Below are 27,136 nucleotides of genomic sequence, written 5' to 3' on the forward strand. Positions count from 1 at the left end.
TATTTGCAAAAAATATTTTTCTGACAAATCAAAATCGTGTGATGCAACCAACATGAAAAACCTGCAGGCACTCATGAATTTCCAAGTCAGTAAGTGTTTTAAAATACCCTAGTAAATTTGGATATTAATATAAAATATTAATAGAATAAGAATTTTTATGACAAGGTTATTAACTAATTAATTATACATGTCATAAAAAATTTGTATGTTTGAACACTTATACATGCATTCAAGGAATAAGAAAATTGCATAACATTTTACTTGGATATAGCACTTGATTTTTATTGTCATTTAATTGGCTGGATAGAGATGGTTAGTACAACTTAGCAAACGTGTTTTAATCAAGGTTTTTGGAAGAATTTTTCGGAAGAATTCTATATAATAGTATTTATCATTCTTATTTAGCATTGATCCATGTCTGAATATGCAGTGTTTATGTACTTTAGTTGAACAATATCTTTATGATCAACTCCATCTGCTGAGGTTCTTGTGTTGGACCATAGTCTCCTCACTCCTCCACCTGTTTTGTCCTGACTGGCGGAAAGTGAAGCCGTCTCTGAGACAAGGACGAGAGGCGCTCTGTGTTTAAGTGTGCATCTGAGAAGGATGTGTCGGATTGCCATTGTTGCATTTCTTGGAAAACCCCATCTTGTAGCGCCTCCCCTCACCTCTTCACCTCACTCAAGGAAGCGAAAAAAAATAAACAGGCATGGATAATGGCACTCTTACAAACAATCTGTTCCTTCATTCCCTGTGAGTGTGATTGTTCTTGACAGCAGTGTGTCTGTTCTTGATGATTAATGCCACGGCTGCACTGATTTGTTTTAGAGCCTGTAGGCATTGTTGTTTTCTGGGCATTAATTCCTTGCCTGTCTAAAATGAAGAAAAGGACATTACATTTTCTTTTGCTTCATGTTTTTTTAATTTTCATCTCTTTCATTAGTGTCCTCTCCTGCTCATATTGCTTTCATCTTGCCATTAGACACCGCAGGCTGGCACAGAGCAGTGGCGCGGAAATGGCGCCTGGCATCTTTGCCCTGCTTACAGACCTTCCCATCAGCCTCTCAGATTCCTGCCATGACTGTGGTTTGTATTAATGCTCTTATTGAGTGATGACACACAGAAACCCATAGGAGTGCATGTACTGTAAGCAGTTTATTGTGAGGTTTATACGTTGTCGGGACAGGTGGTTATGGACTTTTGTAATCATTTTGCACAGTTTTGACAAACTGAACCTGTTAGTTATGGTCACTGAAATGGTAAAGTCTATACATTTTTAAATGAATTGAAATCAATCAGTAGTTGCGTTTATATTACCCTTCAAACTGTGCTAATTAAAATTGTGAATTGAAAATACGCCTAATGGAAATGTTTAAATTTTGGTTAAAAGTTTTTACGCTCACATGAGGTGGTTTTCAGGCATTTTGAAAAAGGAATATTTTGCCAATCTGCATTGGAAACGTTTTTTCCACATTTACAGGTCGCATGGTGTGTGAAAAAAGTCATATGATCATTCTTCAATGTACTATAACCTCCAAGAAACACTTCATACTGTACATTGCCGCTCTCCAGTGTAAGGGTCTTTCCCTACCATTAATGCTTGGAGAATTAACCAATTTTGCCATAACTTATTGCGAGAGGCAAAAGGTTACGTTTTAGTTGCATGACATTGGTTACTGGAAATGGTGTAATTTTGCAATACTTTTTTTAATATCGCCAAAGTAGAATGAAAACCCATCTAGTTAAGAAGGAGAACTTTTGCAGTGATGAAAATCTCACAGAGGTGAAATGCCTGTGCTTTTGGAAGTTAAGTTCAGTGATTTCCTGCTATTTTTTTTGTAATGGTTGTCTCTTTCTTTTTTTCGGCTTCAAAAATTAATATTGAGATTTATCGCTGTCAGATGCTTCCTTAAAAGCAAATGTTTTTCATGACAAGTTGTCTTAAGAAATTCCTATGAAATTTGATTAGTGCAGATTTACCTGACCCTAATCAGTTGTGTTTCTCGTTTACGCGAGACATGTTCTCATCTCGCGAAAAAAGCACAGATATTAATTGATTCATTGTAAAAATCCAACCTCACATGTTGGACTGTTTGTCATCACGGATGATTTCTGATTAAATTCTGATTTGCCATCACATTCACGGGCAACAGACATACTGTGATTAATTTAAATCCACAGAAATATTATACACTATTAAAAGTATTGCGTTTATTTTAATACTGACCCCAAACTTTACATTGGACGAATGTTTCTTGTTGAATGAATAAATGTAAATAGAAAATAATGAAGCAGCTAATGTAGACCTTAATGGAGCCTTTTTGTTCCACTCTTTTCATGATTAAAATTGTAATTGAAATCTTGATTCTTTTTTCAATTAATGGTGCTTCCCGACCAGGGTCCAAAACCTCAATGCTTCTGGCAGTTTAAATGACACAGAGGTGGAAGCTCATGTGTGTGATCGGATCCAAAGGCTGCAAGACAACAACACCTCTGTGGAAACAGCACACCGCCAAGTTGGACCGCTGTTGTGTGTACCCCAGTGGTGCATCAGACCTGCAGTGGTCTAGTTTTTGAGCCGCAACACCTCAGTGGGTTGTTTGGATCCTGCCATGTGTCCTTTCTGTCTTTTCTTCAGCTGCTTCTGTTTGCTTCCTGACATTGCGGTGGAGCCTATGTACACATTTGTCTGCCTTGTTGTGAGCCCCACAAGTGTTGAGTTTGATTATGGACATTTACAGCTGCTAAACCTTCAATAACACTGCTGTGTCTCATTACGTTTTACATTTTCTTTGTTTTGTCCAGGAAACCCTTTTGATCTTGTTGTGTTAAATAGCACTCCACTTGACAGTTTAATTATAGTGTGAATTGCAGCATACGGTTCGATCTCGCTGTAAGGAATGTTATTTCCAGATCGTTCTACATACGAGGACATTCCAACTACGTTTACAGGGCTGACTGGTTTGTTTTGTCTTGTGCATCTTGCTTTTGCATTCTCCCATTGTCATTCTGCCACTGCTTCTTGTTTTTTATCCATTGTCTTGCTTTCAGTCAAAACAATGAGGGGTGGTGGAGAAAGTGCTATGTGCATGCCTCGTTTATCAAGCGCTCATCAGATCTTCTGCAGTAATGGCACACTGACTGTGTCAGCTGTAATGATATCTTGATTGTAACTATGATAATAGTCTTTGGTGCGTTAAACGTGGGTGGCTTCTTTTCCCCTTAAGATTAGGAGAGAGATGCAGCATTCTTGTGCTGAAGGGCTGAAATTTTATTGTACATAACTCTGTTGAAAATGTATGGTCGTATTAAAAGATCTCTGACCTCTACTTCAAAAGTTACTCTTAATTAAGACTTGTGTGGGTTGAGTTTTGGTCATCTTTTGACAGAAGCATATGTCGGTTTTATTTTGGCATTCTCTGACTTCTGTGAGACTGAGATCTGTGTAGATTGTGTGCAAAAACATGAAGCACTTTTAGAGTAAATTTACATGTCTGGCTCCAGTCGTTCCCTTAAATTTGTAAATCGAAAACAAATTGAATGAATATGTGATCTCAGAGTGGTATACAGATATGATCACCCAGATGCATGAAGTTTTTTTAATAAATATCTCTGATAATTGCGAAGTTGTTATTATGGAGTGTTTACGTGATATTGTAGTACATTACAAAACAGGTTTAAATACAATTTATTTTTTTGAACATAATATAGTTGAAGTAGAGGGTTCCAAAATTTCAAAAAGAACATTGAACTACACTCTTAAAAATAAAGGTGCTTTAAAAGGTTCTTCACAGCGATGCCAAAGAATAACCATTTTTGGTTCCACGAAGAACTTTTCATTTAAAGGATCTTTAGAGAACCATTTCTTTCTTACCTTTTTATGAAACTTCTTTTGCCACAAAGAACCTTTTGTGAAACAGAAAGGTTCTTCAGAAGTTAAAGGTTCATGGAAACCATCTATGCCTTCTATGGCATTGTGAATCACCTTTATTTTTAAAGAGTGCATTTAAGAAGCTAATGAAAATGTAAATAAGAGCACAAAAAAAGAAACTTGTTAATATATAAATATAAAGTGTAATGGAAGCTCAAAAGTGCAGGATTGATGTGTGAAATCCAGTGCGATTTGTTCTTGTGTCACGCAGACAGTTTTGAGGTTTGAGTTTTGTTCTAGCGTTTCCAAGTCCGTTTATCATACTTGATGTGCATTAGTCAAAATTTTTTGTTAAAAAAATCTAGTTATCATACAAAGCATGATATCAATATATCAAAACAATATCATGTTTTAGACTTGCAAGAAAAAGCTCAATATGGATGACTTTTACATTGTCTTTACAAACTTTTTGAATTTTGAAAAAAATGAAAGGAATGGTCTTTCCATGGAGGGGATAAATAATTTAGCTTTCATCTAAAAATATCTTCATTTGCATTTTGGAGATACACAAATGCCTTATCGTTTTGATGTAACATGAGAGTAGCTAAAGATCGAATTTCCGCTTCTGGGTAAACCCTTTAGGTCACTTTTAAGGTTTACACAAAGAGTGTAAACACTCTACCTGTTTTGAAGTAGTCTGACATGTTCTGGCTCAACAAATGATGTGAATTTTGGGGTGGGACTACCTGCAATAGACCGCTTATCAGGGAATTGACTAGCTTTTTCTTATAACATAGTACAGGGAATAACCACAAGGAGGGTTGCAAGAAAACTCTTGGGATACTGTACAGATGCTGAGCTCCATCTTTACAGGTAAGCTTGGATAGTTGCCAAATTCTGCAAACATCCTTTTTCTAAGGCTGCACAGCCAACTTTTCCCCAGTCTGCTGATAGTTATTGTTGTTAAAATCTGGGTCCCGAGTTTCATTTGTACAGACAATTCAGCAAGAATAAATTTGCAGCTGTCCAGGTAACATTTCTATGCCACTTTAAAAATAAAACATCCTTATTACATCATTCTTATAATAAAGGAGTCGTGCACATGCACCGGTACACTAGAGAGATCACTGTCAACACAACTCGTGCAGAAGTGGAGCCAGTTAATATTTGCATTTAGCATTTGGAATTCAGATAAGCTTAAAATTATTTCCTTGTGTAGTTTGGCATGTTTGTTCTTAGCTGCTTTGGTCCTGACTCAGGTGCTTTGTTAGTGTGTGTACATTCCTTCTAATGTTCTGTCTCCTGTGAAGTCTGTTCTCCTTGACAGCGCTGACTCAAAGGTGGCCACAGTATAATAATAGCAGCAGCAAGGGAAAGAAAAAAGCGGAAGGACAGCTGCAGAAACTGTGCCAGCGGCGTGGGCTGGCGGAGACAGAAATATGGCAATGTGGCTGTTTTTCCTTCTCTTTTTCCCTTATAGTGGTGCTGCCATGTTTTCAGCGGACCACATCACAGATGCAAAGGCTATATAGAGAATGTAAACACTGCACAGGAAGTGGGAAACGCATTATATTTACGACGTTCCTTGGATGCATCCCTTTGTTTAACCCAACGTTTCTGCTCAAGTACCTTCTATTGCAGACCTACTAATCCTTTATTGCAGCTCTTCATTGCAAAAGTCTGTAAAGCACATGCTTAACAGGCGACATTTTGTCAGAAACTTTGTTCAGAAACTCATCAGAGTCCCTTTCAAGGCAAATCAGTTCACCCAGCGGCCATCTTGGGAATGTATTCAGTTATCTATTTCCAGTCATGCAAGTAAAGTTCAGATTGAATTAACTGAGCCATCATTGATTCCTTTTAGGGTTGTGTCGATAGACGAGTATATCAGCGATCTCACAGGCTGAAGAGCATATCGCCCAACACTAGTTCTTTTATTATTGGCGATTGGTTCTTTTAATTGGAAGGTGGGAGTATTGAAAGATATTGTAAAGTCGAGCATTATAATTTCCAGTTTCAGCTACATACTGTCTGTGCAGGCTCCAAAAGAAGATCGTCTATTCTTTGTAACCACATCAAATCCTTGTTGGTTTCAGTCAGCGCATCTTGTTTACTGTGGCTGTAGATGTGTTATATTTAAAGCATAGATTATGTTGTGTCACACAATTGTGAATCCTTGATTTTTTTTCTTCCTAAATGCATTATTGTGTAATGCACATAATGCACATGGGTTCGTGATGCAGAATGCTGTATTTTTCCTTGTTGGCATAAAAACAAGTGAAAATGCATCCTTTAAAAAAATAAATAAAGCTGCTAATTCCACATAGTAATTTATTAATATCATGCAAGGTAAAATGCGTGCACAGAATCAGCCTAAAGTAAATAAAACCAGTGTTAAGCTCATCAACAAAATTACTGACACATTTTCACGCCTTTTGCATTTGCCAAAGACGAAAAAATGCACCCTGATGATAATTAAATACATTTTAAAACACTATTTTAAACCGTTATCATGCTAGTATTTCAGGATGTTTTCAGAAGAACAGTTATAATGTGTAATATAATGTTAAATGCGTTCAAATGAATGAATGTGTAAACAATTTTTTAAGTTATGTTGGAAAATTGAATAGTTTGGTATTTTACCTCTGAACACGTTTTTGTTATTTTGCATATTATTGGCAACTAATGTTTTTTTTTTCATTGATTATTTCGTTGAAATCAAATGAACATGACTTAACTAAAAAAAAATTCTTTATTTAAAGGGAAATGTGGCAAAAAATTTACAGCTGCAAGTCAGATCACCAAATATTGCATACATGCATAAATTTACTTTTATTGCATTTTGGTAATGCACAACAATGCATGCCATGTTTTGTGAATGTTTTTAGTTTTCCCCCCAGTTAATAGAATTATAAATAATAGATGTGAAAAGAATTGTGTGTGAAGGCAGTGTGTTTATGTCCCTCTCAGTCCCACCCTATATGTTTGGCGTAGGTACACACACACACACACACACACACCTTGTTGGGCTGTTTTTGGAATACAGTGTTGATATGTAAACTCTAAAGCCTGGGTGAGAACAGGCCATGCTTCAGACAGACAGAGGCAGCCAGGACACAAAACACATGTTTAACTGTGCTGCGCTGGATAATCTATCTACCACAATGTGGAAAATCACCCCTGCTTATTCCATCACTAACTCGCTGTGTCTTTTCTTTTCCAACCCTCTTCCTCTCTTTCTTCCTCTGTGTCATTTTGATGAAGAGCAGACACATTCTGCTAAACACTCTTATCCCCTGCTGTCTCTGCGGAGGTGGCACCCAGAAACACAGTGTGAGGGTTCTAGACTTTCCATTGTCACAGTATGAGTGGATACATTTAAAGTATGGAGCTTGCATGTTCACCTTATGCAGCTTGTAAAATCTAGGACACAGACTCAGCTTTTCTTCTGCCGTCTCAGCACATGATGTGCATGTGTGTAGGAGGTTTATGTTCATTAAGAGTGTCTTACTGAGTCAGGAAACGTACGAAGCCTGGTGCATTGCAGGAGACCAGATGGTTGATGCTGAGGAAGTTGAATATACATCGTTTTAGACAATCGATTTAAAAGTGATGGTCCTTTTGTAATTTATAAATAATGGCCGAAACATCAGCTAAAATTAATATTCTGGGTTTAATACAATTTAAATTGTTTGTTCATTCAAAAATGAAAGTTCTGTTATCATATACATGTCATTCCAAATCTGTAAGACTTGCACTCATCTTCAGAAAATAAACAAATATGTATTTAATTATGTACTCTCCCTTAATTGTCTTCTGAAAAAAAAAACCCACAATGGCTTTGTATGACGCACAGATTTAATTTAGACTGTTATTCGCACAATTTAAATAGTGATATATAGCTTCAGTATTACTTGGTCTGTTTTACTTTGTCAGGTTGGGCCCATTTACTTCCATTTTTTAAAAATTGTATCAACTGTATGCCACAAGTACTGTTGATTGATCTGTTTTCTGCCAAGAATCAGCATTTGAACGGCTTTAGACGTCACGATCCTGATCATACTGCCAGAGGGCCCTAGTGTGTCAATGAGAACTGGTTCGATTAGTGTTTGGCAGAATATTGATTCAGCCAAAGCAGTGAATTCAGCATGCAGGTCAATGAACTGGTACCACAGCGACCCTGCCGCACTGGAAACACTGGGGAAAATGGAAACTTGAGACCCCTTCTAGGAAAACAGGAAGCAGCTGTAACAACATCCTGTTTCAGAATGATGTCCAGGGAGCAGTGGTGCATGGTTGAGCCATCAGTAGCCCCAGTGCAGCCCAACAGAGGGGCAACAATGCAGCCCAGTGTGTCAGAATAGCAGCGGGGGGCTGGCAGACTGGATTTTTTCCATTTGCTCTGTTAGGGTCAATGACCCGCAGTCAGTTGAACATAGACGCATGATGCAGGAATACAATTATTTGCTGGTTTCTTTGTTAAAGATGAGGGTTGTGAATCAAAAATCAATTCCAGTTCCTGTCAATTCCTCCGCATCCTTTATTTTTAGGTGGTGAAAAGGGGCTATTAATAATGTACTCGTCTTTGAATCATTCATTCAAGAGATTCATTCAAAAACACTGATTCTACCAGTAATGAGTCAAATAAATCTAGAGTCATTGAATCATTCCACTCATAGTCTTATATTTTTTTTCTTCAGAATTTTGAGAACCTCAACCTCCATTAAAAAAAGTCTCAATGTATCCTGCACACAAACAGCTCTTAATGGAGTCTAAGAGATTTTTGGATTTTTGTTCATGGTATTATTCAGCAGCAATTTAATGTTTTGCAAAAAGACACACAAAGTAAATATGTTTGATATCTAAATGTTTGACTTTTGACAATGAAATCGAAACTGGGAATTTATAAGAATCATTGAATTGATATGCGGAATTGGAATCAAAATTGATAAAATTCAAATGATATACAACCCTATTAAAGTTGATAGTTGATAGTGGAATTTGGAGAGAAAGAGCATCTTATTAATTTGAGCTAGCGTGGCATGTGTATCTTAGTGTGTGTGTTTTTACAAAAACTGCTGGGAAACGCGGCTTTGTGTTCACAAAGCTATTTTGGGAGCTGCAATAAATGAGGAGATGAAACATGCTGTTCTCAGTGTCTGGAGGGGACATTGGGGTGAGGTGGGAATGAGATGAGAGAGCTTGAGACGAGGAGTGTAAAATGACAGTGAAACAGAGGGAGGAGGGTGCTTCTCCAATAACCTCCATCAATTTTCAGAGTGTACAGCAGTAATTCATGTTTCTGGCAGCATTCAGAGCTAAATGAATTGAACTGAGGCTCCACATAACACTGACTCCACATGCACTTGCTGTAGCTGCCTTTCACTGAGTTCTTTATAACAGTTTCAAACCAGCTGGGCAAGCCTTAATAGACTACACTGGTCACGCCATAGTTTCTTTTTCTTTTTTGCAGCTCAAAAGAACAAACTCAAAATGTAGGCATGATCTTGTCAATATTTTGCTGTACACTAGCTGCAAACTTAACTTCACGCTGGGAAGCGCCCTAATGCCTATTGCACATATAAATGTCTAGAGCTTTTGCCAAGCTCCAACCTGATGACTTCTTCCTGTTCTTAATTAGGCCAGGTCTTAGACAGAGTAAGCTGCAAAATGCATCATACTTTGATGACTGTCAAGATTTCGGCTCTAGATGTATATAGATGAGACCAGATATAATCAAACAACTCGGATCTCATACCAGACGTCTCATTCAGAGGAATTACACACACTCACTGTTCTGCAGGAGAGGAAAAGCCGCTTCATTTACATCCTGACCGAATGATGATTGATGTCCTTGGGAGTTGTGACTTGCGCCAAGTGCGCCTTTGAGCGCTGTGTAATGGTTGATTGTTGCAAGCTACCCCACACATTCATTATTGCGCTTTGCGTGTTAGTTCCGCTTTCATAAATCCTAATTGAATCTTTGATGGAGCCTCATGGTGTCGATTTTGAACTGGGGTTGGCCTAGTTCTCAAAGTCCCCTCAGGATGCTTACATTGGGTGTGTGGGATTTTAATGATTCGGGAGACTCTCTAAAAGCTGCAAGTTCTTAAAATGAGGGTGAATCCTAAGGACAAAAGCTGAGCAGAATGAAAGGACCTGGTCTCGGTCAGGCCATCACAGACACCAGGACACTGACCTTGGTAACATTATGCAGAATTATTGTAAATCAAGGGACTTCCTGTAAATGTCCTTCTAATTTAACTTTTCAGTTTTTTCCATCACGTCGTCATTTTTTCCCCTACACAGAGTGGGTGGTGGAAGTGCGCTTCTGAAAACGGTCCGCTCACAGCGAGGGGGTGGAGGGACCAAGCAGGTCGTGGGAAACTGGCTGCAAAGAATCAACGCTGAAATGAGACTCTTACTCTACATACACATATAAACAAATGCATAAGAGCATTTCAGTAAGACACATGAGCTTCCCACAGGGCACACAGACACCCCTCATTAGCCCACCTGTTGGAATATGTTGGCTGTTCTCTGTTCTAAAGTTTATTTTTGTGTCCTCCTAGATATTCAATGACTTTAAAGTGACAACATGATTGTCGTATTTGAGAAGTTACTGTGTTTACTACACATACAAATGCAGATGAGGTTCACTTGCCAGAATTAATTCACCTAGAGTTTGACTGTTGTTCAAATGGAAGTCTTGTATCCGACTAGTCGACTTGTCTAAAAGCAAGAAACCCCCAAAAGATGAACTTTTTTTTGTGTGTTTGCAGATAATAGCCTACATTTGAAATACTTAATCTATGAATCAAACTGTCAAATACCTCAACGAATTCCACTAAAAATAGGTCACAATTATGCCGTAGCCTATGCTTGCCTCGCGTTATCATCATTTTATTCAATTTTAGGTGGTCATAAAAAAAGCAAACAGTCAACCAATGCTTATTTATTAAATCAGCTGGGGAAAAATGCAGAACAATGGAAAATCAATCAAGAGCCAGATAGAATTCTTCATCTTCATATAACGTTAGCCAACATATTAAAGAAAAAGTAAAAAACAATAGGAAATTTGATCAAGGAATAGCATTTAAACGGGTTTTAAAATAAAAACCTATTTCATCTTGTAGGCTATATCATCTAAAAACGAAATGCACAAAAAGAAAGACAGGACCTGAGGCGATTAACAATTCCTGCACTTGAAAAAATGCGCTCTGAGGGAACTGAAGTTGCAGGCATGCAGAGATAAGAAAAAAAGCAAGCCAACAGAACTTTGGAAAGCACCTGGACACCCCCGCACCACCGCTGAAGTGGGTCTTCGTTAGAGGAATAGATGGCACGGATGGAATTGCAGTGAATAACGTGATTGACATTAGCTGGCTTTGGATAGTTTCTAAGCTAATGCATACATGCCTTTATTGAATATGAAGTGACATACATCCAAGTAACACACACACACACATCGTGAACACACACCTGGAGCAGTGGGCGGCCATTTATTCTGAGGTGCCTGGGGAGCAGTTGGGGGTTCGGTGCATTGATCAAGGGCACCTCAGTCATGTTATTGCCGGCCCGAGATTCGAACCCACAGCCTTAGGGGTTAGGAGTCAAACTCTCTAACCATTAGGTCACGACTTCCCCCATTGCATTTCTCCATTAGCCAATTTGACATTACACAGTTTACACAAAACTTTTCTGTTTCTTTCTAATTCAAAATAATCCCATACCTTGCTCGCCTTTCGCATGGTCATGTTTGAGCTCGCCACAACTGACATGAAGAAAACTCATGCAAGGTCTAAGGTAAAAATTTAGTTTCTGGCCAGATACACTTTTAAAAATAATGTATATATTTTTCAAATATTTTAACTTATTTAAAATGTTTTAAATATAACAATGTTAATTTAATAGTAAAATTAAATTATGGTAATTCTAATGATAATTATATTAATTCTTCATGGCATAGATTCAACAAGGTGTTGGACACATTCCACAGAGATTTTGGTCCATATTGAAATGATAGCATCACGTGGTTGCTGCAGTTTTGTCGGCTTTACATCCATGATGCGAATCTCCCGTTCCACCACATCCCAAAGCTGCTCTGTTTGGATTGAGATCTGGTGACTATGGAGGCCATTTAAGTAAAGTGAACTCACCGTCATGTTCAAGAAACCAGTCTGAGATGATTTGAGCTTTGTGACATGTGCATTATCCTGCTGGAAGTAGCCATCAGAAGATGTGTACACTGTAGTCATAAAGGGATGGACATGGTCAGCAATAATACTCAGGTAGGCTGGGGCTTTAAACGAGGCTCAATTGGTAATAGGGGGCCCAAAGTGTGCCAAGAAAATATCCCCCACACCATTACAACACCACCACCAGCCTGAACCATTGAGACAAGGCTGGATGGATCCATGCTTTCATGGTCTTTACGCCAAATTCTGACTCTACCATCTGAATGTCACAGCAGAAATCGAGACTCATCAGACCAGGCAACATTTTTCCAATCTTCTATTGTCCAGTTTTGGTGAGCCTGTGTGAATTGTAGCCTCTGTTTCCTGTTCTTAGCTGACAGGAGCGGCACCCAGTGTGGTCTTCTGCTGCTGTAGCCCGTCTGCTTCGGGGTTCGGCGTGTTGATGGTATTCTGTACACCTTGGTTGTAATGAGTGGTTATTTGATTTACTGTTGCCTTTCTATCATCTCCGACCAGTCTGCCCATTCTCCTCTGACCTCTGACATCAACAAGGCATTTTCGTTCACACAACTGCTGCTTACTGGATATTTTCTCTTTTTCTTACCATTCTCTGTAAACCCTAGAGAAGGTTGTGTGTGAAAATCCCAGTAGGTCAGCAGTTTTTGAAATACTCATACATGCCTGTTTGGTATCAACAACCATTTCACATTCAAAGTCACTTAAGTCCCCTTTCTTCCCCATTCTGTTGCTCCAACTTCAGCAAGTCTTCTTCACCACATCTAGTTGCTGCCATGTGAAGGCTGATTAGCAATTTTTGTTACCAAGTAATTGACCAGGTGTCTTTTATGCTTAATACAAATTCTGTGTTACATGAGATGTCTACAACATGAAAAACTAAAATCCCATTTACCTAAAACACATCAGATTTCAACTGGAGACAGAAACCGTTTACTATCCATTGACAAGACAGGTCACTTTTATATAGTCCTTTATATTATACAGATAGTTTCAAAGTAGCTTTCCAATAATTAAAAGGAAAATAAGTGTTAATGTTGTAAAATCAATTCATTATGAAAAAATTGAATATAAGCTATATAGAAGATAACTGTCTTTTATTCAGCTCAATCCAGTTCAATATTGTTAACAGTTCAGATGAATAAGTGACACTTGTGCAAATGTGATCAGAAATATGTTCAGTTCATCTACTTTATAAGCAGCTCTTCAGAAGGCAGTATTGAGCTTGTTCTATTCATATTCAGTCTGTTCAAAGCTGGCAGTAAAACTTGCAACTGAAAAAGAAGGAAGATAAATACTTCTGTTAAGTATTCTGTATACTACATGTTAAGCAGACATGGCTATCGGCCAGTAATTTAAAATACTGCTTTTATGCCACTATACGCTTTGTAAAACAATCCAAGGTAGACATACTGACCTGGAAAAGCTTCCATATGAGTCGGCGTCATTCGCCACCCTTGCTTTTTCAATGATGTACGACTCTTATTGACAGGGAAATATATCTGATCTGTCTGCTTACGTGGCAGATACCAGTACATGTATCTTGATCCATATTAGATTTATTTCCATAAATAAATAATGCCTGAAACCGATCTGATAATATCAGCATCCTTTTGTTTTGTTTATTCCCCTGCTTACAAAATGTGGGTCATATACAATCTGTCACACGGGAGCAAAAAATAATAATTGGGAAACTTGAACGATGTAATGTAAAGATATATAAATATTGATAGAATTGCCTCCTCCTAATGCTAGGCCTATCACTCCATGTAGCTGAGCCATGATTCTTTTTTTTTAATGCAAAAATTTAACTTGCAAGTTGAAATCAACTGGGTGCTCGTCAAAGCTACATTTTTCAGTTGTTTGGAGCCAATCATTCAGACATCGAACTCCAGACATGCATGGATTTTCATGAGAAGCAGGCTCTGCATTGTCTCTCCTCAGAGTTGCGGATGAAGAGCATGGATAATGATTGGGTGTTTTAGTTTAATCTTTACTGCCTTCTTTTTTTTGTAGATGAAATAAAGGCTGCTTTCACACAGTATTCATGGTTATTGAACTTTCTACAAACACAAATATCAATAAACTTAATTTACTTGTAACAATAAAAGGATACCTTGTTTATCCTGCCAACGTTTGCGATTTATTTAAGTACTAAAGTATAATAGTAGCTTCAGACTAAAGAAAAATAATCCAGCAAATCTATTTCAATTGAAGAGGTGAAACAAGATTGACAAGCGCTTTGGCTGTAATGGTTCATTACCGATCTGTCACTCCCATCATGTCTCATGATACAGATTGTCATTTTGAATGAGCATCACAGACAGCTGTCATAGTGCTGTGTTGATTGGTTTCATCTGTGCATGGAAAACCTAATAGAGAAAAGAGATCAGAGGTTTCAAATAAGTCAGGTTTCAACAAACAATATGATTTATATGTGATTACAGAATCAGTTGTTCAGTCAATCCTTGTTTTTTTTCTTTAATACCCAGTTGGTTTTCATATATGCTTTCTAAGTGGGTAGCAGATTGTGTTAACCTTCCTCAGATCTCAGACACTTCAGATTCTCAGGCCTTTTCAGGGTCACCCCATGGAATATATGAAGCAATCCCCAAAGGCTTTTGTTTCCTCACTATTCTTCATCTGGTAGCCTTTCAAAAAGTGGCAACGGAGGCAATCCCCAAGGGTTATGCATATATGTTAGCATTAGCGTGTGTTTAGTATGGGTCTCTTGAGAAATTATAGACTGTTGTTATCTTACATCAGTGAGCAGAAGATGGAAGCAAAGCATGCATTGCTTTGTGTATGGAGAAAAAATAAAGCAGGGTCCCAAAATCTACCTAAACAACATTTAAGACACCAAGTGCACACTCTCAGTGTAAAAACAGTTTGTACTTTAAATGTAAGCTGCTTTGTTTGGGCCAAGTTGTGGATGAGGCAAATCGTATGATATGGTGGATGGTTTTAGACAAGGGACGTAAAATATTGATTAATTCCAAGATTGATTGTCGTTTAAATTAACGATTGATTAATCGATTAATCGTTAACCATAATTCTGCAAAATGCATCTGTTGCAGGCAGCAGTCACCGGCATGACAGGACGTGCAGAGGCCACACAAAAACACAAAACGCTTTCTCACTTGAATTAATGGGGTTTTAGTCTGAATAAAATGCTAGTAGCAGGATTATAAAATGAATAGATGTGATTATGATCATTTGATAAAATCAATTGAGCGCGTCATACGTTTGAAGTCATTTTATTTTGTTGACTGTTTTCTGGCAAGGAGAATTCTTCAATTCTTACCCAATAAGATACTTTAGAGCTAATATTTATGATTCTATTAATTTATTTACTTTACATTTTCAAATCTGGAAATTTCACTCAATAGTAGGCTTCCTCATAAATGCAGTTTTCTGGAGGGCTGTTTGTGTGGTGTTCAGAGTTGCAGCTATGAAGATTGTCCAGATTAGTTACAAATGAGGTTCTGTTTCATTGAAGGTGCTGTCTTAAGGCTGGTACACATTACATGAGTTTTGCCCAAATTTTTGCCACAGCTTGCAGGCTGGAGGTGTCGTGGATTGTTGCTGAAAGACAAATGTTGGAGTTGAGAGATTGCACAGAAAATCCTCCATTCATAATTTATTTTAGGCAATATTACACATTTTAATTTGACATGCATCTCATCATTGCAAAAGTTAGTTTTTTTGCGTGAATCAAATACCTGGTACTGTGTGATCTTCAGTCTTTTGTTTATAGGTTTTTCCTCTGTAACCATAAATGATGTGTTCAAGTGACCACTTGTGTAACCACTAGTGTTTTATATTTGGTTCAGATCTTAGAAGTCATGAAGTCATGTGGGTGGTGTTGGTGCAGTGGATAAGACACATGCCTTTGGTGTGAAAGACCCGGGTTCGAATCCACTGTGAGACACCAATGTGTCCCTGAGCAAGACACTTAACCTCTGACATATATAGCAATTGTAAGTCGCTTTGGATAAAAGCATCAGCTAAATGAATAAATGTAAATGTAGTGTATTCCAGTCTTTAGAAGGCACAATACAGCTGTCTACAGTTGCTCATTTGGCAGGTGCTCTTATTCAAATTCATGAATGCATTGCATTCAATATAAACATTTTATTTGTTCATCCATTCACTGAGAATCGAATTTGTGACTTTGGTATTGCTAACGCCATGCTTTGCGTTATCTAACATTGTATCTAATATTGATCGTCATGGGCATTTTCTTTGATAATAGAGCATGATGGACTCTCACCACATATAAACTTTGTCATATTTTAACAGGAGTCATGGATTTGCAGGCTTATTTGCTGCTCTCTTAGATGTCCTCTGAGTGTTTGAGCCCACAGTGCACACCTGCAGCCACTATTGTTCTATTGTAATGTGAAACGTGTTGTGCAACTGAGCGTGGGGGCCGTTTAGGCACTGTGGGCTCTTAATTAACACACATGTGATCATTGGCACTGCTGAAAAGACCTGAAATGAACACAAACATGTTTTGTGCTGTAGTGTAGTTTTAGTTGTAAAATGGAAATGGGTCTTTGTTCTGTTTTGGGTCTGTTTGACTGTCCTTTCCTCTGCTGTGTGTATTGATCAGTGAACTGCTCAACTAGAACTGTTCTGTAAATAAGACTGAACTGAAGGGCATGAGTACATTTAAAATGATCTGTCTCTTTCTCTGTTACAGATGCCTTTGTCAACAGTCAGGAGTGGACACTCAGTCGCGCCGTACCAGAGCTCAAAGTGGTGAGTCCCGTCACTGATGTTTAAAACTTGTCATTTTTATTGTTACTAATACAAGATTTAAATTGCATCATTTAATTACTTAAATTAGTGTTGCATGCTCGTGACCTCACAATGAAACAGCTTTGATAAGGCTGTGTCCTCTCTAAATTGCCCTGAAAATGCTGAATCATCTGTTTCTTGTCCTGTGGAAAGTTAATTTGAAATACAAAGTAAATTCACTTTTTACAGTCACTAATTTATTTGTTAGTCCCCAATAATATCCATAATGACATTTGTGTCATCTGACAGCGTCATTTCTTCCATCTGAAATTATTTCTTGTTATATAGCATTCTTTGATGAAATTATGTGAAAAAACATTGTACAGTTTTAAAATCAAATGACGGACTTGTCATGCTAATGTATATTAATACATGGAAAGATTTGTTTTAATCCAAAATAAAGAAAATTAAACAATATTTTAAAATATTTAGCGTAATTGAACACAATTACAGTTTGTTTAACCCTCTGAGGTCTAAGGGTATTTTTGGGGCCTGGAGAAGTTTTGTCATGCCCTGACATTTGTGTTTTTTTTTTAGTTGCTTATAAACATCTAAATGGCTAAAGTCTAATCTCACTGTAATCAGCACAAACTGGGCTATAATAATATGTGAGCAGCATGTATGTACATGATTGTATTTTTGAGAAAAGAAGTGTTATGCATGGTTAGTGAAAAACTAAAAATCTTAAAACACTTGAATAATGCCATAAAACACATTGGTTCCCGGGACTTTTGAGAACTGGAGCTTGTAGCCTAGAATTTTTCTTTCTAAATTATGTGAAAATCATCTTGTTTACTCACTTACAGAAAACAATATATTGATTTGAATTTTCTAAGACACTTTTTGTTGGTAAAAGTCATATGCGAGTAGGCGTCAACTATCATTAATATCATTGTGATTTACACCTGAGAAGACAAAGGCCCGCATAATGAGCTTCTCAGTCAGCTGTGCCACTGAGAGGGAGGAGTTACAAGAAAGAATGTAAGGACAAAATAAATGTATATAATTTTATGTTAGTAGTTTATTTAGAATATATTTAATTATCCCACAACATAATTTAAGTTTATTAAGAACAATCAAAGCTGACTTTCAAAGCTGATTTTTTTTTTGCATCATTATTCCAGTCACACAAATCCTTCAGAAATTATTTTAACAATCTGATATATATATATATATATATATATATATATATATATATATATATATATATATATATATATATATAATTATATATATAATTATAATTATTATTATTATTAATATTATTAATATTATTAATATTATTATTATTGAAAAGAGCTGAGAATATTTTTTCAGTTTTTTTGTTAATAAATTGAAAGAACAGCATTGTTTGTTACATTTGTAACATTTATTTGTTACATTTATATTAGTTACATCAAGCTTTTGAATGGTATAGTAGTGTATATTGTTATTGAAACTTCATAATGTTTCACCTGATTATACATTTAGTCAGGAATTATAGTTTGGAAAAAGTCTAACTAGTAAAATGTTTACACGTTATGTGGAAACTAGTACATGTATATAAATAAATAAAAAGAGACTTACTCATGTTTATGATCTCTGCTGAATAAAGCTCTTCATTCTTTTTTTTCTGAGGAAATCCAAATCTCGAAGGTAATACACATCACATCTTTTTGGGTTGAATTATGTCTTATTCCTCTCATCGCGAAGCAAAGAGTAAAAAAAAAAAAAAAACTTGAACAGTCTCGCTGCGTTGTTTTCTGTTGTGTGGGCGTATTCAAGCCGCTCACTTCAGTGAAACATCAGAATCTGAATAGAGTGTTCAGTGCGGGGGTGTGGTCACATTAGAAGATAATGAAGAGAGACGTGAAAAATGGACATTGCGTTGTTTTCATATCAATTACTTTATCACAGAATATTTGGTTTCGGCAGCACTTATTTAGTTTAAAAGTAGACATGTCAGGCTTTCTATAGATATCTCTCTCATGTCTCTTCTTTGAGTATTCACGGAGTTACAGTTCATTTTAATGATGCGTCTAAATGAAGATCAGAGCAGACAAAGGCTGCAGACAGCACACCTTGTTTGTTATCTTTATTTTATAAATGCACAAAGTTTTGTTGTTATTATGTCTGTATACAAAAAAAGTAGACCCTTTACAGATTCGATTGATGTATTGCTCTTATCTGTACGATCAAAACTGAAAGTGTAATTTAAGTTCTTCTCTGGGGTTATCAGGAGAAAATGACTCATAACGTGTTTACACGTTAATTGTCTCGAAAAGGTTAACAAAAGTGCAAAACTCTTTCTTGATAATTCTTTAAATGTAAATATTAGCAATAACTAATTTTATCATTTTAATTTCATTTCATCGTGCTTTAATGATATCGAATTACCTTTAAACATTTCAAACTGAAGTCTGGGTCTGTGACAAGTAAAAATCAATAACACGATTAACAAGAAACGATAACAAAGGATGTTCATTTTAATTTATCTTTAAACCCCCCTTCCCCTTTTTTTTCTTTTTTCTTTTTTTTTTTTAAATTTTTTTAATAAGAATCAAAACCCTGGGTCTTAACAATATCCACAGTTAAAAAGAGGCTGATACTGTTTTAATGTACTGATGGTACTCAGTACTCATCAAAAAGTATTGTACCTATTAATTATGTGCATGTATTTTTGTGTGCAGGGCATTGTGGGTAACTTGGCCAGTGGGAAGTCTGCCCTGGTGCACAGGTATCTGACAGGGACCTACGTGCAAGAAGAGAGCCCTGAAGGTAGGTGTTTTGTTATCAAATGTGCAGGTGAAATATGGAGAATCATTACTCCATTTGTATAGCCTTAACAGTTTATATTACTCACGTTAATGCTTTTAAGTCTAGTCTAGTCTTAACTCACCCTGGAAGCATCCTGGGTGTATGCGGCTTTCTTCTTTCAGAATAATCCAAACTGCGTTATGTTAAATATTGTCCTTGCTCTAAGAAGAAAGCCACATACACCTAGGATACTTCGAGGGTGAGTAGAAGATGGATGAATTTTCATTCTCGGGTGAACTAACCCTTTAAGTTTTGAAGTTATGTATAAACACAATTAATATTCCTCTCTTTTCAGTACTGCTGAGGCATAGCCTAGATATTCTTCTTATTTTTCACTCCTTCTCTTATTCTTTCTCTCTCTCCACACACCTGCTGTTAGTATGTTAGTAAAGTACAGTTGTGCCGGATGACTGTGCTATACTCCTCATGTATAATTGAGAACATTCAAGGAACACTGCCAGACCACCACAATATGCTCTCTTTCCCAAGCATGGATCTGCTTTCAAAAGCTCCCCGTGTCAATATTTCATGTCCTTTATAACTGTTATTATGTAGTCATGTTAAACTGGCCTTTCAGATGACTCCCTCACAGAGCAGAGTTTGTAAATGTAAGGGCTTTTCTTTAAAGATCATAATTAGTTTAAGCAACATTTAGTACAATTGTGCTTAACTGCAGTAATCTGAGTGTCTGGGGGTCCCGCAGAAAGCATGAGGGCCGTCAGGCACTAATCATGTCTCGTCCTCTCCTTTGCACTTTACCGTATAAAACTCAAGCCACTGCATACCAGCGGTCAACCAGGAAATCGCCCTGAAAGAAAAAACAAATCCCCCAGAAATGTCAATTGCCAGTTTGCCGCAGTGGATTATAGCACAGAGTGCCAAAGGAAACTTAGCGCTACATCAGAGACCGTTGAAGTGTGTGCCTTGCTAAGCTCAAGCGACACGGTTAAATCTTTAATGTTTGAGGCCAGCACGTCATCTGATCTTAGAAGTGCCGCAGAAACTCCGATTCACAGTGGCGTTACATCACATTTCAGAAACAGAAATCTGTGATTTGAATTTCCAAATTTACATTCCAGTAAAACTACCACATGAAATGTTTTCCTACTTTGTGTTTTTGAAGTTTCACTATTCTGGGTTTAAAAATAGTGTTTCCTAGCTTTGGTAGAGTAACCCCAACCTCAAAACCACTAAGTAGGGCTGGAGCAGATTTTTACAGCGCACTCTGCAATGAAAGCAGTCGGCCGCATGGGTGCCCCAAACACCCACTTGTATCACACATACTACATGAATAGACACATTCTCAGAGCTAATTAAGAGATATTATCACAAGGCCAACTTTGTGACTGCGTGTGTATGTTTATGCAAGAAGAAAGATCCCTACAGGCCTTGTGGTCTCAATACAGACCCATCCTTTACCATTTCAAAACCCAGCACCCCATATGGGTAACTAACTCAGTTTTTTGCTTATGCCGCCACAATCATGTTTGAATTAGGAATGCGGCTCTGCTGGGATCAGCAGTTTGGTGCAATTGTGCACACCAACCCCTCTGGCGTGAAAAATAACACTTTTATCAGTGTGAAATATCAAATTTATCCTTTAAATCTCTTCCAAGAAAAATCTAGATAAACTAGTTGCAAACAGTGAAATCTAGATAAACTGCCAACTGGCATCGTCACCCATTTCTACTGCATATTTACTGTATTTTTGTTAAACAGGTCAGTGGCAAATAAGAATATTTTAAAATCTAGTATATTTTAAAATCTAGAATATTTTAACATCTGACAAATTCTAAGAGTTATTTTTATTTGTGTTGGTATTAAAAATGTATTTAAATTTAATTAGCAATTGTTTCACCACACACCACATGGCTTTGCACAGAAGTATTTTTAATTATCAATCATAACAAAATTTCTTTCACTTTCATATTTTTCTCAAAAAAATAAATAAATAAACAATAAAAGCTTAAAAATAATATATTTTGCCAAACTACTAATGTTTTTTATTTAAGATTTATTAGTATTCATGATTATTTATTTCTTAATTATGGTGTATTATCATAAATTGTATTTGGCTTTATCTACTAAAACAAATATAAAAATGAATTATAATAAAAAAAATACATCTTTATAAAAGATGTATTTAAGTCATTGTGTGTTTAAATGGTAATGTATTATTATTATTTTATTTTTTTAATGAATAGATTTAGGGGTTATGTTACTGCCTCTATACTATGAGCATCTGTGATAGTATTGTGCCCTTTTCTTCACCATACTGTAAATATTACAGCTTTATTGACCTAACCAGACGTGTTAGATCTGTATGTTCAGATACAACAAACTCGTGACCCACAGACACAGAAGCCCGTGACAATAGATAAGCTTGCAGTAAATGAATGAAAGTGATGCTTCTTTCTCTTTGTCCTGCTGTGTTTGATTTCTTAACTGACTGTGCATGTTTAGCTTGGCTGCTTTTTGATTCGAGTTTTGTTTATTCTCTCTTTCCTTGGCTGCTCCTTTAACTAGCTGACGTGGATGCAGGTAACTATTTGCTCTCTTTTTCACAATGTCACCGTCGTGTTCTTCTCGGGGAAGGTCTGTCGTAGTACAAGCGAGTTGAGGAGGTGGACTCTCCCCTCTGTGGCTTGTTAAACAGCATATTCTCCGTTATGTTTCTGTTTAGATGCTCACAAACAATCTGTGTCAATTATAGAGAAGATTCCACTCCACATGGCTTCTCTTTACTCATCGCATAGCTTAAAGCAAATCAAGCCATAGAACATGAGGTTCCACTCGACTCCTCTCTCGATGCCACTGTAGTTTTGCCATCTTTCCATTTCATTCATTTTCTCAATGACACCAGTGCTCTGAGCATTATAGGTCACTGTCCATCAAGACTGTGCATTTTATCAAAAACGGTTTCTGGTTGTCTCTCATGATGAACTAAGCTTCAGTGCATCCAGAGACTCTAAACTCAAGTGTGTTTTTACTCAGCTGAGGTCGACTCCATGGAGTAAGAGCCCAGAGTGTAATAAACCAATGGGTGTGTTTCTTTCACTTACTGTGCACTTCTCTCTCGCTCACTATTTTCAACAAATATATAAATATCTGCGTCCAGACTATATGCTGAGTATTAGCTGTCCTGATGCTCTTCCACTTCCTCATCCTTCATATAATGCAAGCAGACAAACCACGTCATTATGGAAAAGCTTGTCATATCCTCCAGCCTAACCGTCGTTCCCAAACTCGCCCACTCTTCGATTTCAACTAAACCTGGCGAATTTTGTAAAGCACATGAACTTTGGCGTTCACATTATTGCCCATGTTTGGTTCAGCAGAGGAACAGAGTTGGAACATAGGGAAGATTGGAATGAACAGATAAAGCTGTTAGAAATCACGCAAGCGAGAAACATTGTGTTCTATCATGTCTTCATCTCAATTGAGTTACAGTGGCTGTGCTTTAGAACCATTATGTAAGAAACTTTAAAGTAAAAAAACTATTGCAGTTCTGCTTATGATGGGATAAAGCCACTGATGCTGTATTAAAACTAATATTTGAATGTCTACTCTCTAGTGTAAGAACTGTTTTACTTTCTGATTTAATGATTTTTGCAGCTGTGTCTAATTATGAAGGTATGCAGAACTAATATATAATACACGTTCTGGCACAGTTGTAACTAAATAATGGGTTTTCAAACTTTTTGTTGTGAAGGACTCCCCAATGTGAAAATTTCCGTTGCCTAGACCTCCATTAAAACAAAGTAGCAATATATGAGAAAAATAGTGATATTATAAAGAAAAGATTGTTAAAACTAAAAAAAAAAAGGCAAAATGTAATTTGTACATCCAATTAAAAATAAAAATAAAGTAAATCTTACATAGAAATAAGTTTTAATTCATATATAAAATTATTAAATTATACAAATATGTAAGTAATTATTAGAATATATTTGTGGAGGGCTCTTTATAATAAGTATTGTGATTTATTGTGAGAAAAAAATGCCTTACAAAATTAAAATTGTATAAATATGCTTTAAAGTTTTTACTTTATTTTAGTTATTTCTTGGTTGGTTACTTTCTTAGTTTTCTTACCTGTAGTTGCACCACTGTTTCTGGTTAGATCTAATAAATCCAAAAATATTATCAAGGAAAATACTGTAAAAAGCGATCAAACCAGTTATCAGTCCTTCTCAAATCTCTCTATGATTTATGGTCTTTGTTGGTTATCATGGGGATACACTGTTGGAAGACAGAGGTGAAGAGTAACAGTTAAAAAAATTTGATTGGTCATGTCCCCAGGTGACCATGGAATGTCCTTTCAGGTTCTAAAAGTTCTTCGGTGCACAAGCTGATTAGCAGTGTAGAGCTGCGATAAGTTTAAGACCCTCTAACAAATCCAGGGATCCCCTCTGATCCTCTTACGCTTCTGCAAACCAACCAACAGTCACCCTCCTCTCTTCCGCCAAGAGAAAGATAGAGAGAGGTCTCTGTGCCCTCTGATTTCTGACCACCGCGCTCTCGTCTCAGATGGGGCACAGATGGAGTGGAGACCTTTACCACTCCAGCCATCGTTAGACGGGACGTTTGCAAAACTAACTGCAGCAGCAATGCTTAATTAGTATTTGGGTTCAAATAATTTTCTGATGTTTTATTTGTCTTTCTCTGAAAAGGTCAGGAAGAAAGCACTCTGATAGAGTAGATAAAAGGCACTTTAATGCTTCGATAAATACATTATAAAAAAGTCATAAATCATTGCATTTCAAGCATCTTTGTTCAGTCTGCGTGTTATATTGTGACAGATACTCAAGTTAATAAGGTTTAGACTGAAGGTTCTCAAAGTTTTTTGGCTTGGCCCTTTCATTGTCCAACACAATATTATTCACAGGGCTCCTCATTTAGAATATAGTATGATGTTTCCTCCGGAATGTTCTGCTTTAATTTCAACAGCCAATTAAAAAAAAACAAAATCATTAGCAGAAACTTGAAGCATCAATATATAACATTAACCACAATTATTCTTCTGAGGTCAAAATTAACCATGATTATTATTGTTGAGGGGAAAATGTAAAAATATATTTAGTTATTGTTAATATGATAAATGAATTAATTACAGTTCCAGTTCCAGATTAAAATAAAAAAAATAAAAAATCTGTTCTATAGTGAAATTTACAAATATTATTTTAGGTGTTTTTAAACTGACATCATAAATGCAATCCAGTAATCTGCTTTCACTATCTATCAAATATCAGTACTAAACAAACTGAAAAGTGGAAATATATTTAAATTACTTATTTTCATGAACTACTACTGTCAAAATGCATGTGTGTTTGTAACTATGAACTAGTCCGTAAGTAAGTACACTATGGGTGTGAGCAAATCTAATTTACTTTAAGGATAAAATAAATCTTAAATTCTAAGCTGTGTGATTTGAATTCATACATTAACAGTCAAGTACTTTTTCATTCCCAAAGGACATTCCACAACATTGAAGCAGCAGTAGATCTTATACAGGAACATCAAAACCGAAATCCGTTGCCGCTTACAGTGTTTTCACAGAAAGAATATGCAAAAAGCAGTTGAGGACTGAACCCTGCTGTCAATCTTACACTGAATAAAATTATACACTATTTTTTTCAATACTAATTTATTAGTTCTGAGCTTTGATTTATAGAACAAATTACCCCCCCCCCCCCCCAAATAACTAGAAAATAACAAAATGATAGACATGCCCTTCTTTTCTTTGTTTCCATTTCAGTCAACAGTCCACCAATCATCTCATTTATAAATAGTGAATGTATTAGCATCATCAAATTGATTCTCTTTAAATTGATGGGCTTTTTTTTTGTTGGGCAGGAGGACGTTTTAAAAAGGAGATCGTAGTGGATGGACAAAGTTACCTCCTCCTAATCAGGGATGAAGGGGGACCTCCGGAGGCTCAGGTCGGTAGTGCAGACACAAATACAATGTGTTTCCCCTCCAGAGGATGTTCTGATTCACAATGCTGAGCCTTAGTCTCAATTCTGGATGGTGTAGCTATAAAAATATATTAGTTTTGTTCTACAAAGAGTGGAAACCATGATGTAATGGGGTTTACACGAGGCTGATGACATTTATTTAGACAATCTGATTCTCTGTTAGTCATGAAATGCAAATAGGAAGTATCTTGAGGCCTTTTTCTCATAATCTGTGAAATATTAATTTTATGGTGAGTCCCACTGAGCAGAGAGTCACTCATTTCCAGCTGACTGAGTTGTTTCAGTGCATTTCTTATGGATATTCCCAGAATTAACCATAAATCCTGTGAGCATTGTTTGTTCCATATATTCACTTACCCAAAATGTTGTCATGAGTTCTTAAGTCTACTTTTAAGACCCATCAGTGTCCCAATATGTAGTTCACGTTCACAATAATCACATCGTAGGGAATAGGGGGCGGAAAATGATGAGATATAAGATTTCTGAAATATGTTTAGCCTATTTTAAACAAAGTATTTGTTGTTTCTCTCTCACTTTCTAAATTCTTCCCACTCTCTCAATCATTCTTTCTCAGTTTGCGTTGTGGGTAGATGCGGTGATTTTTGTATTCAGTCTGGAAGATGAGATCAGCTTTCAGACGGTCTACCACTACTATAGTCGCATGGCCAACTACCGCAACACAGCAGAGGTGCCCCTGGTGCTTGTGGGAACTCAGGGTGAGTCTTGGAGAGAGAAAAAACCTGGATATATCATACGACAGCAACTCACACTCAAAATGCAAGGCCATGTTCTCCAGTGGCTTGGCAACAATTTCAATAGAGTACAGTTTGACGACATGGCACAAATCTTTTACATATTTCAGGGATTATTGCTATCAGTTATTTTTACACATTAATTGTTGATCAGTTATTTTTACACATTAAGGTATGACTGTGTGGGCAAGTATTATTTATAGATATTTTATATGTAAACTACTTTTCAAAACATTGGGGTTGGTAAGATTTATTTATATATTTTTGTTGTAAGTGTCTGAAGGATGGAAGGCCGTTTCCACCACTGAATAAAAAATAAAAAGGTAACTGTGACTTTTTATCTCAGAATTCAGCATTGTGAGATAAAAAGTCACAATTGCTAGATATAAAAGCACAGTTTAGATTTTTTTATCTGATTTTGTGATATAAACAATAAAAAAAAAAAAAATCTGAATTGCGAGTTCTGTTCTGAGAAATAAAGTCAGGTTTGCGAGATATAAACTCAAAATTCTGTCTTTTTGCAGGATTGTCAGTTTTTATCTCGCAATTCTGAGTTTATAACACACAATTGCAAGTTATTGAGTCAGAATTGTGAGATATAAACTCGGTATCCTGCGAACATATCAGTCTTTTTCCCTCCTCAGAACTGGAATTTATAACTCACAATCTGAGTTGTTTGCATTAGGCATTTCTAAGAAAAAAAAGTCTTAAATGCAAGATGAAAAC

At 36.6% G+C, this 27,136-nt stretch overlaps 1 protein-coding gene across 4 annotated transcripts in view; it reads left to right on the top strand.

Annotated features, from left to right (window-relative positions):
• agap1 (ArfGAP with GTPase domain, ankyrin repeat and PH domain 1) overlaps window positions 1–27,136 on the top strand; it is a 176,368-nt gene that overhangs the window by 67,893 nt on the left and 81,339 nt on the right. For 2 of the 4 annotated variants that reach the window (XM_052559007.1, XM_052559005.1), the window contains exons 2-6: window positions 16,790–16,848; window positions 19,557–19,644; window positions 22,210–22,224; window positions 25,537–25,622; window positions 26,233–26,374. In XM_052559007.1, the coding sequence (XP_052414967.1) occupies window positions 16,790–16,848; window positions 19,557–19,644; window positions 22,210–22,224; window positions 25,537–25,622; window positions 26,233–26,374 (390 nt within the window). The remainder of the gene's footprint in view (window positions 1–16,789; window positions 16,849–19,556; window positions 19,645–22,209; window positions 22,225–25,536; window positions 25,623–26,232; window positions 26,375–27,136) is intronic. The other 2 variants (XM_052559008.1, XM_052559006.1) reach the window with 1 other exon arrangement.

Source organism: Carassius gibelio, chromosome B6 (assembly GCF_023724105.1).
Source record: "Carassius gibelio isolate Cgi1373 ecotype wild population from Czech Republic chromosome B6, carGib1.2-hapl.c, whole genome shotgun sequence".
In the NCBI taxonomy this organism is placed as follows: domain Eukaryota; kingdom Metazoa; phylum Chordata; class Actinopteri; order Cypriniformes; family Cyprinidae; genus Carassius; species Carassius gibelio.